The 16,917-nt window shown below is 44.5% G+C and overlaps 1 protein-coding gene across 1 annotated transcript; it reads right to left on the bottom strand.

The window, feature by feature from the left end:
• Window positions 1-6: 6 nt before the first annotated feature.
• LOC135224994 (bolA-like protein 3) lies at window positions 7-16,804 on the bottom strand. Its single transcript, XM_064264288.1, has 3 exons — window positions 16,694-16,804; window positions 16,181-16,269; window positions 7-144 (listed from the first exon to the last, which is right to left on the bottom strand). The coding sequence occupies exons 1-3, from the start codon at window positions 16,791-16,793 to the stop codon at window positions 76-78; spliced, it is 258 nt and encodes an 85-aa protein (XP_064120358.1). The 5' UTR covers window positions 16,794-16,804; the 3' UTR covers window positions 7-75.
• Between the last annotated feature and the right edge of the window lie 113 nt (window positions 16,805-16,917).

Genomic DNA, 16,917 nt, shown 5'->3' with positions numbered 1-16,917 from the left:
TACTATACATATCTACATTACTTCTATCACTGTTAACATACTGCTATGTACATATTGAATCTAGGTAGATGAATACTAAGTCTCTTCTGGCACTGAAGTTGTGATGCGGAGTCCGTGCATGTCTTTAATTTCCTTCTTTAAGGTCTGTAGGAGGAAAAACAAAAATCTTGAGACGAGAATATTGAGAAGAAAGATCCCAACAACATTACTACATTAAAAATGCTGCTTTACAAAAGCAAGATCCTTGTTATACTAATCAAAGAAAACAAAAACTGTAATTCACTGATAATACTTTGGATAGTAATGTGTTTTCTATAAGAACAAATTTTTTTTCAAGGAAACCATTAATTTCAGCTAATTGTGCCTTTCCCAAGCCCAATGTTTTCTTTGCTGTTCACCCAGACTACACAAGAATTCTAAGGAATAAGTTTTTTGGGAGCTCCTTGTGATATTGAGAAACTATATTGTACATTTCTTGGATTATTTATATTTGGGAATATACCTCATGATAAAACAAAATAATTTCCATTTAGTTGTCATGTAATATTAAACTCCAATAATGCAAGAATAATCAGTGGTACTTCCCATAAATAAACATCAACTTCATATACTGTAGCTCAAGGAATGTCAATTTCAACATACTAAATGTGATGAGGAACATTTAGTACCTGATACACACTTAAAGTTCATACTGAAGTAGTTAAACCAAACCAATACTAAGCTAATTTCCTGAGCAATCATAACGAGTTGTCACTCGATACGACCACTTACACCTGAGCGTATGGGAACAAAAACCATTTACAATACAATTTGGAACAGAATCAAGATATCATCAACACCATAATTAATAGCAAAGGCATAAGAAAAAATATGGTCTGAAGTTGCAAAATAAGAGCTTAAACTAAAGCCAAAATGATATTGTTATGATACAATAAAGTTTTATGCATACTTACCTGGCAGGTATATATATAGCTTATCCTCTTGTCGCACTGGCAGAATTTCAAAACTCGCGGCAACCGCTAGTACACTGGTAGTTCAGGTGATCGCCACCCCGTTCCTGTGGCGCTGGTGCTCGGAACCATTCCCATTTTCTTCAGATTTTCTCTGAACCCTGTCTCCTGAAGGGAGGAGGGTGGGAATTTAATTATATATACCTGCCAGGTAAGTATGCATAAAACTTTATTGTATCATAACAATATCATTTTTATGCATGACACTTACCTGGCAGGTATATATATATAGCTGATTGACACATTTGGAGGTGGGTCATAGACAGCAACATCATCATAATTTAAAAATTAAATAATTTTTAAAATTACTATTAGGTTCCTTACCTGCTAAGGTAGCTGACTTCGTAGGTCCTGCCTCTTAGCCTGCTAAACCTTAGTAGCTCTCAACTAGGATGTGACCTGTTTGTTGAGAAAGCTAATAACAAGGGTCTGACAACTGGACATGACCAATTTGCTGACAGGAAACCCTAGCCCTCATTTACCACGGGCATTCATGCTAGGAAAGTTAGTCACCTGAACCACACACAATAACTATAACGAAAAACTACATCATAAACTGAGCAGGCAATAACCTTCTCAGACAACCATAAAACACTATAACCTAATTAAAATAATAGCCTAGCATGTTAGTAGGTTATGGGGTGGAAACTCCTTTGCCCAGTACTGTACCTGAGGATACGTACGGGCCTAACGTTTGACAATTATCAAAAGTTGTCTTCACGTCTCTGAGGTAATGCGAAGCAAAGACTGAATTTGTCCTCCAAAACGTAGAGTCTACAATGTCCTTGAGGGCTAAATTTTTTCTGAATGCCAAGGACGTAGCTACTGCTCTCACTTCGTGAGCTTTAACCTTAAGCAAACCGAAGCTTTCTTCCTGGCAAAGAAAATGTGCTTCCTTAATGACCTCTCTTACGAAAAAAGCCATAGCATTTTTAGACATGGGTCTAGTAGGATCTTTCACAGAACACCAGAGAGAACCTGAGGCCCCTCTGATGCTTTTTGTCCTTTCTACGTAGTAACGTAAGGCTCTTACTGGGCAGAGAACCCTTTCCTGTTCTTGACCTACTAGATCGGCCAGTCCTGTAATTTCAAATGACCTAGGCCACGGATGTGAAGGATTCTCATTCTTGGCTAAGAAATCTTCCTGGAATGAACAAACCGCTTTATTGTGCTTCCAGCCTACTTGTTTGTTAATAGCTTGCAGCTCACCAATTCTCTTAGCTGTAGCTAAGGCTACCAAGAATATAGTTTTCTTCGATATCTCTCTCAACGAAGCACTGTTCATAGGTTCAAACCTATCCGTTCCTAAGAACTTGAGTACGACATCAAGATTCCAAGAAGGCGCTCTGCAATGTTGATCATTCTTTGTATTAAACGATCTGAGAAGATCTCTAAGATCTGCGTCATTGGACAGATCTAATCCTCTGTGCCTAAACACTGAAGATAACATACTTTTGTATCCTTTAATGGTCTGATTTCCCAAACCCACTTCCTTCTTCAGATACAAAAGGAAATCTGCAATTTGGGTCACAGAGGTACTGGATGAAGAAACCTTCCGATTCTTGCACCATTTACGGAAGTTCTCCCACTTCGACTGGTTACACTTTGATAGTTTTGAAGCTCTTCGTGCTCTCGCAACAAATGCCTTGCTGCTTCTCTAGAAAACCCCCTCGCTCTGACAAGTCTTTCGATAGTCTGAACGCAGTCAGACCCAGAGCGAGGGTGTTCTTGTGGAACCTGTCGAAGTGGGGTTGTTTGAGAAGATCTACTCTCGTGGGTAGTCTTCTCGGAGAATCCTCTGTCCATTCCAGTACCTCTGTGAACCACGTTTGGGCCGGCCAGTATGGAGCTATTAGAGTAAGCCTTGTTCCTTGACTTTCTCTGAATTTCTTCATTACCCTTCCTAAAATCTTGAACGGGAGAAAGGCTTACGCGTCTAGCCCCGTCCAGTCTAGTAGGAAGGCATCTACTGCGACTGCAAGAGGGTCCGGGACTGGAGAACAGTAATTCGGTAACCTCTTCGTCGCTGCGGTAGCGAAAAGATCTACCACTGGCCTGCCCCAAAGATTCCACAGCCTCTGGCATACTTGTTGATGCAAGATCCACTCCGTCGAAAGTACTTATCCCTCCCTGCTCAACAGGTCCGCTCTGACATTCTGGCTCTCCCCTTGAATGAACCTGGTGAGCAGGGTGACGTTCTCGCTCTTCGACCACAGAAGAATCTCCTTCGCCAATAAATTGCAAAGAGTAAACGAGTGGGTCCCTCCTTGTTTGCGTACGTATGCCAGAGCTGTGGTATTGTCCGCGTTGATCTGCACCACTTTTGCCGCTGATCCACGGTCTGAACGCTTCAGAGCCAAGAAAATCCCCATCAGTTCCTTCCTGTTATGTGCCAAGCTTTTTGCTCCTTGTTCCAAAGGTCTGACTACTCTCGAGGGCCCAGCGTCGCTCCCCAGCCTGCGTCTGACGCGTCGGAAAAATAATATCAGGTCTGGGTTCTTCTGCTGGAGTGACGTACCCTCTGCTAACCTTCCCGGAGCTAGCCACCACTTCAATTCCTCCTTTATCTTTAAAGGAATTGGAAACAGGAAGGAATCTGGTTGCGATCTTCTTGGCCAGACTTCGTTCAGAAAGAACTGTAAGGGCCTCATGTGAAGTCTCCCTAGAGAAAATGAACCGCTCTAAGCGAAGAGAGTGTCCCCCCCCCCCCCCAGTAAGCTCATCCACTCTCTCGCCGAGCATTGGTCTTTCTCTAGGAATTCTTGCACTTTCCGAAGGCACAAGGTCTGCCTTTCGGGGGACGGAAAAGCCCGAAAAGTCACTGAGGATATCAGAATCCCCAAATAAACTAGCTCCTGTGTGGGGATCAGATGTGACTTTTTCAGGTTCACCATCAGACCCAACTGCCTTGTTAATTCCAATGTCAGCTCCGTGTCCTCCAGACATTGTTGCTTTGATTGTGCTCTTATGAGCCAGTCGTCCAAGTAGAGGGAGACTCTGACACCTAACAGATGAAGCCACTTCGCCACGTTCGCCATCATCCTTGTAAATACCTGAGGGGCCGTGCAAAGTCCGAAGCAAAGGGCTCTGAATTGATATATCTTGTCCTGGATCACGAATCTCAGATATTTTCTGGACCTCCTTGGATGAATCGGAATATGAAAATACGCATCCTGAAGTCCAGCGTCACCATCCAGTCCCCTGGACGTACCGCTGCCAGTACTGAATCGTTCGTCTCCATCGTAAACTTGGTCTTTTCTATGAACAAGTTTAGATGACTTACATCCAATACTGGCCTCCAACCTCCTGAAGACTTCGGTACCAGAAAAAGACGGTTGTAAAAACCTGGGGACTCGTGATCCAAAACAGGTTCTATGGCTCCTTTCTCTAACATACTGACAACCTGATGCCAAAGAGCCTCTCTCTTCTCTAAATCGATGTAATGAGCCCCTAGGGCTCTCGGGGCTGTAGCGATGTGGCGGGATCACAAAAAACAAGTAACCTCCCCACATAAACTTAACCTGTCTGGCTATCAAACCCACCCTCAATCACACTTTCCACTTAACACTAAAAAACACAGCAGGACAATTGCCCCAATACCTACATACAGAACAAAAAACACAAACAAGTACTCACCTCTGGCTTCTGATACCTAGGGCTAGGCTGTGCTGTCGTCCACTGGATATAGGCTATAGGCTAGCCAACACACAACCACCGCCCGACAACCAAACAAAATCAACCACCGAGGGACCCACAAACCCACAAAAAAAATCAATAACCCAACAAATCACTGCAAACGAAACACCAACCGCCCCCCTGAAAAAAACACGACAACCACACGACTTACAGAAGCACAACAACCCGCCAAAACCAACCCTGCCCCAACCACCACTCACAGACACCGAAAATGCACCACCAACCTTCTTAACCTCACCACAACCAGACAGACACACGCACAACAACTTCACAACCCCAAAATTTATCAAATGACACCAAATCAACTAAACACCAAAGGATAACCGCTGTCAAAACCGACACTGACTTGACCAGACGCCTCAATGCTTACGACTCTCGTAACAGACTTCCATTGACTATCTACAGAGCGCCACAACAGACATGCTTCCGACCGCCATTTAACCACTCCCATTCATTCTTCCACCAATCTCTCTCTCTCTCTCTCTCTCTCTCTCTCTCTCTCTCTCTCTCTCAACCTTTGGAGATGTTGTCAAATATAAACTATCATTACTCCTCCATATTACCTCCCCCATTACATTTGACAACATCTCCTTACACTCACAACATCCACACTAAATTGCCTTTCGCAACACCCAAGGATGCTCAGATGCAGGCCCCCTGGATCTTGTTTGAGGACCATCATACACTCTTTGAGTTACAATCGCCATTCACTTCTTCCAACCACTTTCTTTCAAACTCCCATTATCTCCCCTCACTACCATCCTCCCAAATTCCATTCACTACTTCACCGATGTCTTCTAACTCTGGTTCCAACATCTCCCCTATTTCGGCCACCAAACCACTCAGTTCATCCATACTTCTGTCAAACTCCTGCAAAGACTTATCCATCCCATCAACTACCTCCTCACTACTCAGTTTCCTTTTCACTGAAGTCTCATTTGTCCCTGTCAACTCAAACCCACATACAATACAAGTATCATTCATTCCCCCAAAGTCATCCGTAGCACATGCTTTATCAACCGTTTGCACCCTACCACCAACCCCTTTACCATGCCGTTCACGCTTTTTCCTTCCACTTCCTCTCTCCACACTCTTCTGTTTTCTTCCATACTCAACCAACACCAACTGTCGATCTCCCAGACCAATTTGTTCACCGACAGTCGGCTCATACTTATTCACCCTCAACCACTCACTCATCGCATTCTCCGAACATACTGTGGTACTTCCCTCCACTTACGGAGCTGGTTATGGTGTGCCCTAACCTCATCCATTCCTCCACCTACTCGCAATTTCCCCAAAAACATAACTCAATCCACTCGGTCCCACTTCCAAAATCTCAAAAGGCCCTTCAAATTTCTCCCTTACTTTATTCACATTCATTCTTCCCATCTCAACCACCTCTTTCAAACACCTTATCCCCAATCTTAAACTCTCAAACCTTTCACTCGCTTTCTTCCAAAAATTCCCGATCACCTTCTGACAGACCCAACCGCGGTCTGACAATCCTTTCAAAATTCAACAGATATTACAAGGAGACATACCTATACTTCTTCTGCAGTGTGGCATTATATGCCCAAAACTGCACGTCCTACATACATATCCCAATCCTTGTCGCTCTTACTCATCATTCGCAAAATCTCAGTCATCGTTCTAACAGTCCTTTCAGCCAACCCATTCGCACTAGGCATATACGGAGTAGAAATACACATGCATACCCCATTCCTTCAACATTTCTTCAAATTCCCATCCCACAACTCAGGTCCATTATCAATCAACATTTTTGCCGGCTTACACACACACATGGGCAACATCACTTGACCCACCATTCGTGCAACCCGTTCCATTTCTCCTCTTATCTTTGATGGGAACCACATAGGCAAATTACTCATGTGATCCACCATCACAATCATCCCCACGTGTCCTCTTTGCAGTCCTAGGCAAAGAAACACAATCAATTACAAGCATTTCAAACGGCTCTTTCATCTGTAATGGGGGGGGGGGGGGGGGGCAACACAGGCGGACTTTGCATGCACACTCTGATACGTTCCCCTCTGACAGTCTTCACACGTGACAGCCCACATCCACACAAATCTTATTCAACCCAGGAGCATACAATCTCTCTCTCATGCATTCCCACAACTTATTTTTTCCCACATGCCCAAACCGATCATGCACCAACAAACACATACTCACAGCTGACTCAACAGAAAACACTGGCACATACACTTCCTTGTCATACACCCCTTCCTGATGCAAAAAGTACACTACGTTTTTGCACACCACAAAACGTTTAGCAACCCTCTTATATACATCCAACTCACATGGCCAGTCTTCCACACGCACTCCTCCCAAAACACATTGTCGCAACACACTTATCTCCAGGCACTTACTTTGCATTTCTCAATCTCTTCTCACTCAACAGATCATTCTCACTCCTAGCAATATCAATCATACCCACAAAGTTTGCTACAAACACATTACCATCTTGAATCCTAGCTACTTGTCTGCCCCTTTCTAAGAATTCCATTTCCTACATCTACGTCTATATCGTGGATCCTCAAAAAATCTATCCTATTAAAAAGCAAGATGGCATATCATTTTCTCCTATAACTATAAAGTTATTGCTATTACCTCAAGATCTCCCAACCTAACCTTTAACCGTACCTCTTCCCATACTAAATAAAACACTTCCTTGTCCTAACCCATGTATTCTCACACTTGTAGACTGCCTTTTCACTTCCCCAATCACATCTCTCAAGTTCACTCACCACTGACCCACAAGGAAACTTGTGCCCCTGTGTCAACCAAACTACAATACTCACTATCATTTACTTGGACAAACGTCACCATCTTCCCTCGAGTCCCATGCATACACACATTCACTACCACGTCCACCTGGTTATCCACATCACAATCCTCCTCATCACATTCATCCTCAGTTAATTCCCCATTTCCACAATTCTGACTCAGATCCCCTTCACAGTCCCTTTTTGTAACCAACATATTACAACCACGTTCCCCGCACTGAATCATCAAAAAAACCCCACGTTCCATTACCTGTACTCACCCTTCCTCGATATTCAACCGGTCTGTCCCATCCAAAATACAACAACACTTTTATTCCAAACAACTCAGCTACTGCTGACAACAATTCATGCAACATTTCTCTTTCCCCACCTTGTTCCTCGCATATGCCACTTCCTTCTGCACATCACTCATCAACTTCACTCGCAACTCATTCACACTACCGGGTACCTCTTCAACCAGACCCTTACCTTCCAAGTTTTTCAACGCCGAAAACAAACATTCACACATTCTGTCATTCCCTTCAAACCTCTCTTTTACAACCAACCCCTCAGGTACCATATTCGGATCCCAGTCACTTTTCACAACACCACTGTCCTTACCATGCATCCTAGACATCGTATCAGCAATCACATTTTTTACCTCCCCGGCACATATTCTAAGCTAAAATCAAACTCACTCAAATCCTCAATTGTCCTCACAATCCTAGCATTCACACTTTCCTTCTTGATCATATAAACTAACGGCCGATGATCTGTCCTTATGACAAATTTTACCCCATACAAAAACACTTTCAACGCTTTCACACAAAACCTTATTGCCGCAAGCTCCTTCTCAACCACCGAATACTTAAGCTCTGCTTTATTAAAAGCTTTACTCACATACGCAATCACTCTCAATTGTCCCTCCCCATTCACCTCTTGCATCTGCACCAAGCATCCTCCCATACTAAACTTACTAGCATCAGCATGCAACTCAAGCTTACTGGCATCCTCACTGTAGTCTGGAAAAGCCAAGGTGATGTCCCTAGAGCCTCCTCTTCAATCTCTCAAATGCTCCCACCATTCGCTCATCCCACCTCAGCTTAGTACAATTTTTCTTCTTCCCGGTCCATTCAGTCAACGGCTTCCCTATACCCGAACAATCCCTGACGAACTTCCTCCCGAACTCAATCAAACCCAAAAAACCCTTTAAACTCCCGCACGGTCCGGGGACGTGGAAACTCCTTTACTTTTTCCACAAACTTTTCACTCTTCCTTACACCACTCGCACTCACCTTATGACCAAGAAATTCCACTTCCCCAGCCAACCATGTACACTTCTCCAGCTTCACTTTCACTCCAACCTCTTCCAACCGTTCTAACACCTTCTCAAGCAGTTCCACATTCTCCTCAACAGTCTCACTTGCAAATCAAAACGTCATCTATAAACACAGTCACCTTCCTTCTATCAAAACCAGCCAAAACTACATTCATCACCCTCTGGAAGGCAGCAGGCGCATTAGCCAATCCAAAACTTAACCTCTTGAATTGATAGTGGCAGCTACCACTCGAAAAAGCCGTAACATGCCTGCTCCCTTCCTCAAGAGGCATCTGGTAATAGCCCCTTACCAAATCCAATTTTGTGAACACTCTCATCCCATGCATCTTATACACACAATCAGACACATTCATCGGGAATCGCTCCTTCACAGTCACTTCATTCACCTTCCTGTAATCCACACACATCCTCAAACTCCATCTGTCTTGCGTACTGGGACTATGGGACTATTCCAAGCACTCTCGCTCCTCTCGATCACTCCCACTCTCTCAAGATTTCCTCAATCTCTCACCGGCAAATAGGGCTCAGAAAAAGTGTCGTGGGGGACGCCCCTGATATATGGGGGTATCGTCATTCAAAACTATCTTGAAACTCTGGGAGCTTAGATCCCCTGAAATCCTCGTCACCCCGACTCAACGCACCCCGCCTATCCCACAACATCTGCATCAACCGCTCCCTCTCGTCATCACCAACATTTTCGTCCACCTCAATTCTTTCTCTCAACTCATCATACTTCCACTCATCACTTTCTTTCATGCTACCTGTCATCACCCGCCACACCCTAACGTATCTTTCGTCGTCCACATCCACCAACGTATACAACAACCCCACACAATCACCTTCACGTATACCCCGCACTCGCTTTTTCCTAACACTCGGCAATGAGGCCACAAAAACCCGAGGATTCTCCATATCCAAAATCCCGTCGTACACATGCACACTCGCTCTTACCAACTTGGTTTTTCGCATCCACACCCTCAACCACATATGCACACTTGTCACCTATGACAATCCCAAGACTATCGGGGCACGCAACTTTCACACTAACAACTTCTCCAACTTCTCGCGGCACTTTTTACACTCTCTTTCGCAACCAACGGCACTCCCTTCGATATTTTACTGCTTACCCCTCCATCCCTATCCAAGTACAACTCTCCATGTACGTACATTCCCCTTCCTATGCAACTCAATCATATTCCTGCTCGGATGGACCACCATCCCACACTTCTTCAGGAACCTGTATCCTAACAACATATCATACTTATCACTCATTCCCTCGATCACATAAGTCACCTTCATCCATCACTACCCCTTCAATTTCAACATTTTCATGCAACATTCCCACAACAGGCATACCTACATTTCCTATTCCTCGTACCTCCCCTTTACATTTCCTAATTTCACACTCACTCCGCAACTTGTCACATCCATTCTTAAAAAGAACACTGACACTGCACCCAGCATCAATCAAAGCAACCAAACACACCCCTTTGCACCTCACTTTTACACTCATACATTCATGAGCTCTTCCTCCAAACTTTTTCATGCAACAATCACCTTCACGCTCATGCATCACTCTTACTGACCGCACACCAGAGGACCCACCCAACTGAATCCCCTTTGTACCTAGTTTCCCGAACTCCCAACCTGACTCATCCTCTTTCGCCTACACACACTCGCCACATGACCTTCCATTCCACACTCAACACATTTTGCCCGTTGTTCCTTACACATCCTAGCATAATGCCCATTCTTCCCGCAATTACCACAAACCTCAGTCACACGAGTACCTCGACATCCACTTGCTATATGCCCCACTTGCCCACACCTGTAACATTTAATATCCCTATCTTGCTTACACTCGCTCACCAAATGCCCTGTTTGCCCACACCCGAAGCAAGCTCCCAACGCCCACCGACATTCATTCTTCCTGTGCCCTAGCTTTCCAAATCTGTAACACTGCTGCTCTCGTTCACAACTAACCGACCCTACTCTTCCAACGCTTGCACTCCGATCTCTCTTAGGGCTAACCATACTTACGTTACTGGCTCTAACGCTCCTATCAACCACTCGCTCTGCCATTCGCCTTGGGAGGCCCTTCCAAAACTGCCTCCCTATAGCTCTTAAACTCTGGTATAACATCAGCCACTTCAGTCCTAACACTAACACTTCTACTCTCTTTCATACACCTATCCAACTCATAATCCTCTACTATTTCCAAAATGTCGTTCCACAACAACCTTTCATTCGTCCATTGCATTTTCTCCTTACGTTTCAGATTTACAAACTCATACACACTCTCAGGCACAGTCGCCAACAACTTCCGCACTAACTCTTTACACTCATTTATCCCTCATCTCCAAACTTTTTCCTGGCTAATGTTTCCAACCTGCACACATACATCGACAACGACTCACCAGCATTCGTTCTTGCCTCTTCAAAACCATGTTTTCTCCTATATCTAACACTATTCCTTATCCTCTTCACCTGTTCCACAATCCTTTCTTTCACACTCTCATAAGGCACATTCCCCACACTCATCATTACCCCATACATATTCAACAAAAATCCTGTCAAAAAGCTACCCAACTCTCTTGCCCAGACTCTCTTGTTATCCCCATACTTTGCCTCACAATACCTTTCATATTCCTTAAAAAAATCCCCTATGTCCCTACTACCATATTCCTCGTATTGTGCACATCTAGGTATCTCTCTCATATATACAGCCTTTCGTACTTCCCGCTCACTCTCACTTTCGCTACTACCATTCTGATCCCTCTTAACCTCGTCCGAATACAGCGAATCAACTTCCATACTAACATCCATGCTCCTGATTACGCTCTTCTTACCCTTCTTCTTTCTACCTACCTGTTTCCACTCACCACTATCCAAATCACTCTCAGCCCTTTCCCCAATGTATTCAGTCCTAGTCTCATCCTGTCCGTCATCCTTCCTAACCTTCTTTCCCTTAGTCGTCTTCTTTTCCTCAGCCCCCTTCTTATTCTTGTCCTCAGGTTTATCCTTATCCTGTCTCTTTCCCTTCTTTCCTTTACCTATCACAAACAAGTCACCTTCGTCACTCGTAGTTTCATCCACTCGCTCTTCCACTCTCTTTACCACTTCTGGCCTATCACAAGACCTAGTAGGCCTACCTCCTACAGCTCCCTCTCCCATGAACCCCTTCATCATCTCCTGCACTGCATTCATCATCACTAAGAATTTTTCGTCCATTTTCTCAACCATTCTCTCTTCTGCTCCTTTCACTTCTTCTTTCATTTCCACTTTTGCACTCCTTAGCATTCCTCTTATTTCCTCTAACTCGCTCTTCAGCTCCTCACACTCTACCCTCAACCTCTCATTATCCACTTCCAATTGTCCTCTTACTTCCCTCTCCAACCTCAACTCCTCCTTCAGCCCCCCCCCCCCCCCCCCCCCCTCTCCACCTCACTCAATCCCATTCCATCCCAAACGTTCCCACCACTTACACACTAGCCTAGACCAACTGTCCTGCAGCTGCCACACCAGCAGTCCCTGTTCGGGCGCCAAAAAATAATGTGGCGGGATCACAAAAAACAAGTAACCTCCCACATAAACTTAACCTGTCTGGCTATCAAACCCACAATCACACTTTCCACTTAACACTAAAAAACACAGCAGGACAATTGCCCCAATACCTACATACAGCAACAAAAAACAAAAAACAAAAACAGGTACTCAACCTCTGGCTTCTGATACCTAGGCTAGGCTGTGCTGTCGTCCACTGGATATAGGCTATAGGCTAGCCAACACACAACCACCGCCGACAACCAAACACAAATCAACCACCCGAGACCCACAACCCCACAAAAACTCAATAACCCAACAAATCACTGCAAACGAACACCAACCGCCTGAAAAAACACGACAACCACACGACTTACAGAAGCACAACAACCCGCCAAAACCAACCCTGCCCCAACCACCACTCACAGACACCGAAAATGCACCACCAACCTTCTTAACCTCACCACAACCAGACAGACACACGCACAACAACTTCACAACCCCAAAATTTATCAAATGACACCAAATCAACTAAACACCAAAGGATAACCGCTGTCAAAACCGACACTGACTTGACCAGACGCCTCACTGCTTACGACTCTCGTAACAGACTTCCATTGACTACCTACAGAGCGCCACAACAGACATGCTTCTGACCGCCATTTAAACCACTCCCATTCATTCTTCCACCAATCTCCACATCTCTCTCTCTCTCTCTCTCTCTCTCTCTCTCTCTCTCTCTCTCTCTCACACACAAACCTTTGGAGATGTTGTCCAAATATAAACTATCATTACTCCTCCATAGCGAGAGGTGGTTTCTTTAGGAAGGGGATCTTGTAACCTTCCTTCGCTACACTTACGGACCAAGGATCCGCTCCCCTGCTTTGCCAGACTTCCCAGAAGTCTAAAAGTCTGGCCCCAACACACGTCTGGAGGACTTCGAACTCATTACTTGGTTGAGGTTTTCGAACCTCTTTTGGTAGGAACTCTTTTCCCTCTAAAGGCTGGTCGGGAAAAGGTCTTACCCCGAAAGGGCTGCTGTGTTGTCCTTGATTCCTTCGGTGTCTTCTTTACCACCTTTGTCGGCAAATACTTCCTCACTGAAGAAGTCAGCAGGTCCTGTGTAGCCTTCTGTGTAAGGGAAAGCGCGATATCCTTAATGATATCCGATGGGAAAAGTTGTCCTGAAAGTGGAGAGAACATCAACTCCGACTTTTGCGCATTTGATACTCCTTTAGCAGCGAATGAGCACAAAAAGAGATCTTTTTTCTTCAGACACCTGCCCGTAAAAAAGTGAAAGAAAGCTCATTAGCTCCATCCCTCAAGGCTTTGTCCATACAGGACATAATGCTTCTGGGTAAATCCAAATCCAAAGGTTCTTCCATCTCTAGAGTACATGCCAAAGCCCCCAACGACCAATCGAGGAAATTAAAGACTTCAAAAGTCCGATAAATGCCCTTCAGCAAATGATCGAACTCTGATGAGGTCCACCACACCTTGGCTGCGTGTAAGGCATGCCTACGGGAACTATCCACGATATTAGAAAAGTCCCCCTGGGAGGAGGCAGGAACTCCCAGGCCAAGACTTTCCCCTGTAGCATACCACACATCAGACTTCGAAGCTAACTTGGCCGGCGGGAAAGCGAATGAAGTTTCCCCCCCTTCTCTCTTCTCCTTCAACCATTCATTGATGCGTTGAAGGGCTTTCTTAGCTGTGATCGACAGCGTCATTTTCAAGAAAGTAGATTTCTTGGGTGCTTTCGTCTTGGAGAATTGAGACAGCGGAGATAACGGAGCTGAAGGTTGAAAATCTCCTTCAAACAACAAAAGAAGGCACTCAGTTAGCTTCTTGTAATCCGAGGAAGGAGCTTCCACATTCTTGTCCTCTTCCGAAAAATCAACTAAGTCTTCCTCCTGAGAAGAAATATCCTGGAATTCCAGATCTTGCTAATAATCCATAGCGGGTTCCTTTTCGAAAGCTTGCCTGGACAGCGAATGAGAAACTGCCTCCTTACAAAGCACTTCCGCGTCTTGTCGGGAAGAAGACGGTTCAGCACGCTGCCGCCTGCGTCCTGCGTCCACTGCAACCGCTGCGTCCACCATGCGTCCATCACTCTTTCTCTTGCGTCCTGCGTCCTGCAGCGTAGGAGAAACGTCCCTCCTATAGGACACACTGCGTCCTGGATTACGAGATAGTGCCGCCTGAGAAAGAGGAGGCAACGGTTTATCCTGCGTCCTCTTGGAGGACTTAACTGGAAGAGAAGCGTCCTTACGTCTAACCGAAGGTTGTTCGGGCCTTTCCCAGGATTTAACAAGGACTGCTAATCTCTCCTGCATATCTCGTAACACTTCCTTAGTCTCCGCTTCCTGACGAGACTCCTGAGGAGGAGGGGAACGAGGACGCACTGGGCTGCTACGGAAAGGTGAGCGATCCTGACGTCTACGAAGCGAAGTTTCTCTATTAGGAGAATAACCGCCCATCTCACGGTTAGAAACGTCTAAACGACGAAAAACCTTCTTCCTTTTGATAGGGATTGCGTCCTCATCTTCCGACGAAAAAACCTCCAAGAGCTACTTTCCCAACCCTCCCTTTGCTTCGGTAACCCCCTTTTTTCCATCCTGGGACGAGGTTCGGTCATGTACGATCTCTTGAGAGGACGCGATTCTTCCAATAGCGTCTATTCCTTCCTGAAGCCGAACTATCAGAAGAATAAACGCACTTCCCAGTCACGCCTTTTCTCTGGCGTACGTACTGCTGCAGCCTGGGACGTAACAACAGGACTGCCTGAAGGGACGACTGATCGTGAGTTAACCCCTCTTGCCTCCCTTCGACTTTCGACATGCCTTCTCCCTTGGGTCTGGGAGCTTGACAGAGGTCTAGGTCTAGGAGCACAAGAGGGACGATCAGCGCCCCTCCACAACACTGTCACCAACATTAATCACTTCCACTTTATCCATTAATCGCTTGATCTGATCATCCATGGAAGCCAGGGCAGCGAACACTTTCACAATTTGCGGATCAGTAGTGTCCTCAGATACAGCAACGGGCGCAGGAGAAACCTGGAGGGAAGGTGCTACTAAATCTACATGTGAATGAGCTGGAGAAGAAAACACAGAAAATAGAAAAAAAAAAATCATTCAAAAAGGTTTACCCGAAGAACCAGATCTCTCACTTCTAGACACTGATCTTCTCACCCGGTCTTTTTCCAGTCTTTCAACATACTTCACAAGAGTCTTCCACTCTTTCTCATTCAGACTTTCACATTCATTGCACCTGTTCTCCCACGTACATACAAACTCTCGACACTTCTTACATACAGTATGGGGATCTACAGATGATTTCGGCAGGCTCACTTTACACCCTTCTTTCACACAAACTCTAAACATACTCCCTGAATCAGACATACTAATGCAATATCAACTGCGATTGCCAACCTAACTTTCCGAATACGATACCAATATCCAAACACCGAAAAGACAGTCAACGAGCAGGAAATTCTATCAGAGAACCTTCAACGATGTTGCCGGTTCGGCTGACAGAGAAATCTGAAGAAAATGGGAATGGTTCCGAGCACCAGCGCCACGGGAACGGGGGGGGGGGGGTGACGATCACCTGAACTACCAGTGTACTAGCGGTTGCCGCGAGTTTTGAAATTCTGCCAGTGCGACAAGAGGATAAGCTATATATATACCTGCCAGGTAAGTGTCATGCATAAAACTACATAACAGGAGTTAATATTCAGATGATGATATTAAGAAAGATGTTGGAAATATACAAAGAAAAATATGGAATATTCAAGAATGTACCTGAGTAATTAATTTATGCTGTTTAACTCTGTTCAGGCCTTTGAAATCTATGGACTCCACCCAAACTTCATACATTGCACCACAGCCTCCTGCAAAATAAAATGTTAAATAAAAATCTTATAATTTTTTGGGTATAATCTATATGTATGCACAACCACTGTATCAAGTTCTTGATTATGCTGAATAATAATAGGAAAGGATTTGCTTATTAGTAATACTGTAGTATTGTAAGATTTACTTGTGATAATTTCTATATAAAAAACAAAATGTGAAAGGTAACACATCTAATTTCAATGAAACATGGTTCCAAAGCTGAAAAATTATACAATTTACGATACTGTACTTCACATCTAAACAAAGGTACAAAACAACTTACGTGAGCCTTATGGAAGTTCTGAAATTAACTCAAAATATTCCAAATATAAGTCCTCCATACAAAACGGCAAAAGTTCATGGCGGTAGATCTTTAAATTTGTTATACTGACAACTTCAACAGTACTGACAGAGCCTTACCAGATATATCCTGGACCTCAATGGCAGTTGCCTGTGGGAAACGGGTCTGAAGGAGTGTCTTCAACTTCAGTTCTTCGGGATTAGCGGCTGCATTGCTCATCAAGCGACATATACCCTGTACAGAATCAAATTATTGTTATTATACTACTTTCAGCATTAAAAAAGTAGTAGCACTGATTTACATGATGAATATTAAGTGTAATTAATAAGAAAAATAATTTTCA

The sequence above is a fragment of the Macrobrachium nipponense genome, chromosome 12 (genome assembly GCF_015104395.2).
Source record: "Macrobrachium nipponense isolate FS-2020 chromosome 12, ASM1510439v2, whole genome shotgun sequence".
Taxonomy (NCBI): domain Eukaryota; kingdom Metazoa; phylum Arthropoda; class Malacostraca; order Decapoda; family Palaemonidae; genus Macrobrachium; species Macrobrachium nipponense.
This window is presented reverse-complemented; position numbering and strand designations above follow the sequence as displayed.

Coding starts and splice junctions, on each gene's coding strand:
- LOC135224994 (XM_064264288.1), bottom strand. CDS start 16,793: ATGAGCAATGCAGCCGCTAATCCCGAAGAACTGAAGTTGAAGACACTC. Junction 16,270..16,693: donor TGAGGTCCAGGATATATCTG/GTAAGGCTCTGT, acceptor TTTATTTTGCAG/GAGGCTGTGGTGCAATGTAT. Junction 145..16,180: donor AGCATAAATTAATTACTCAG/GTACATTCTTGA, acceptor TTCCTCCTACAG/ACCTTAAAGAAGGAAATTAA.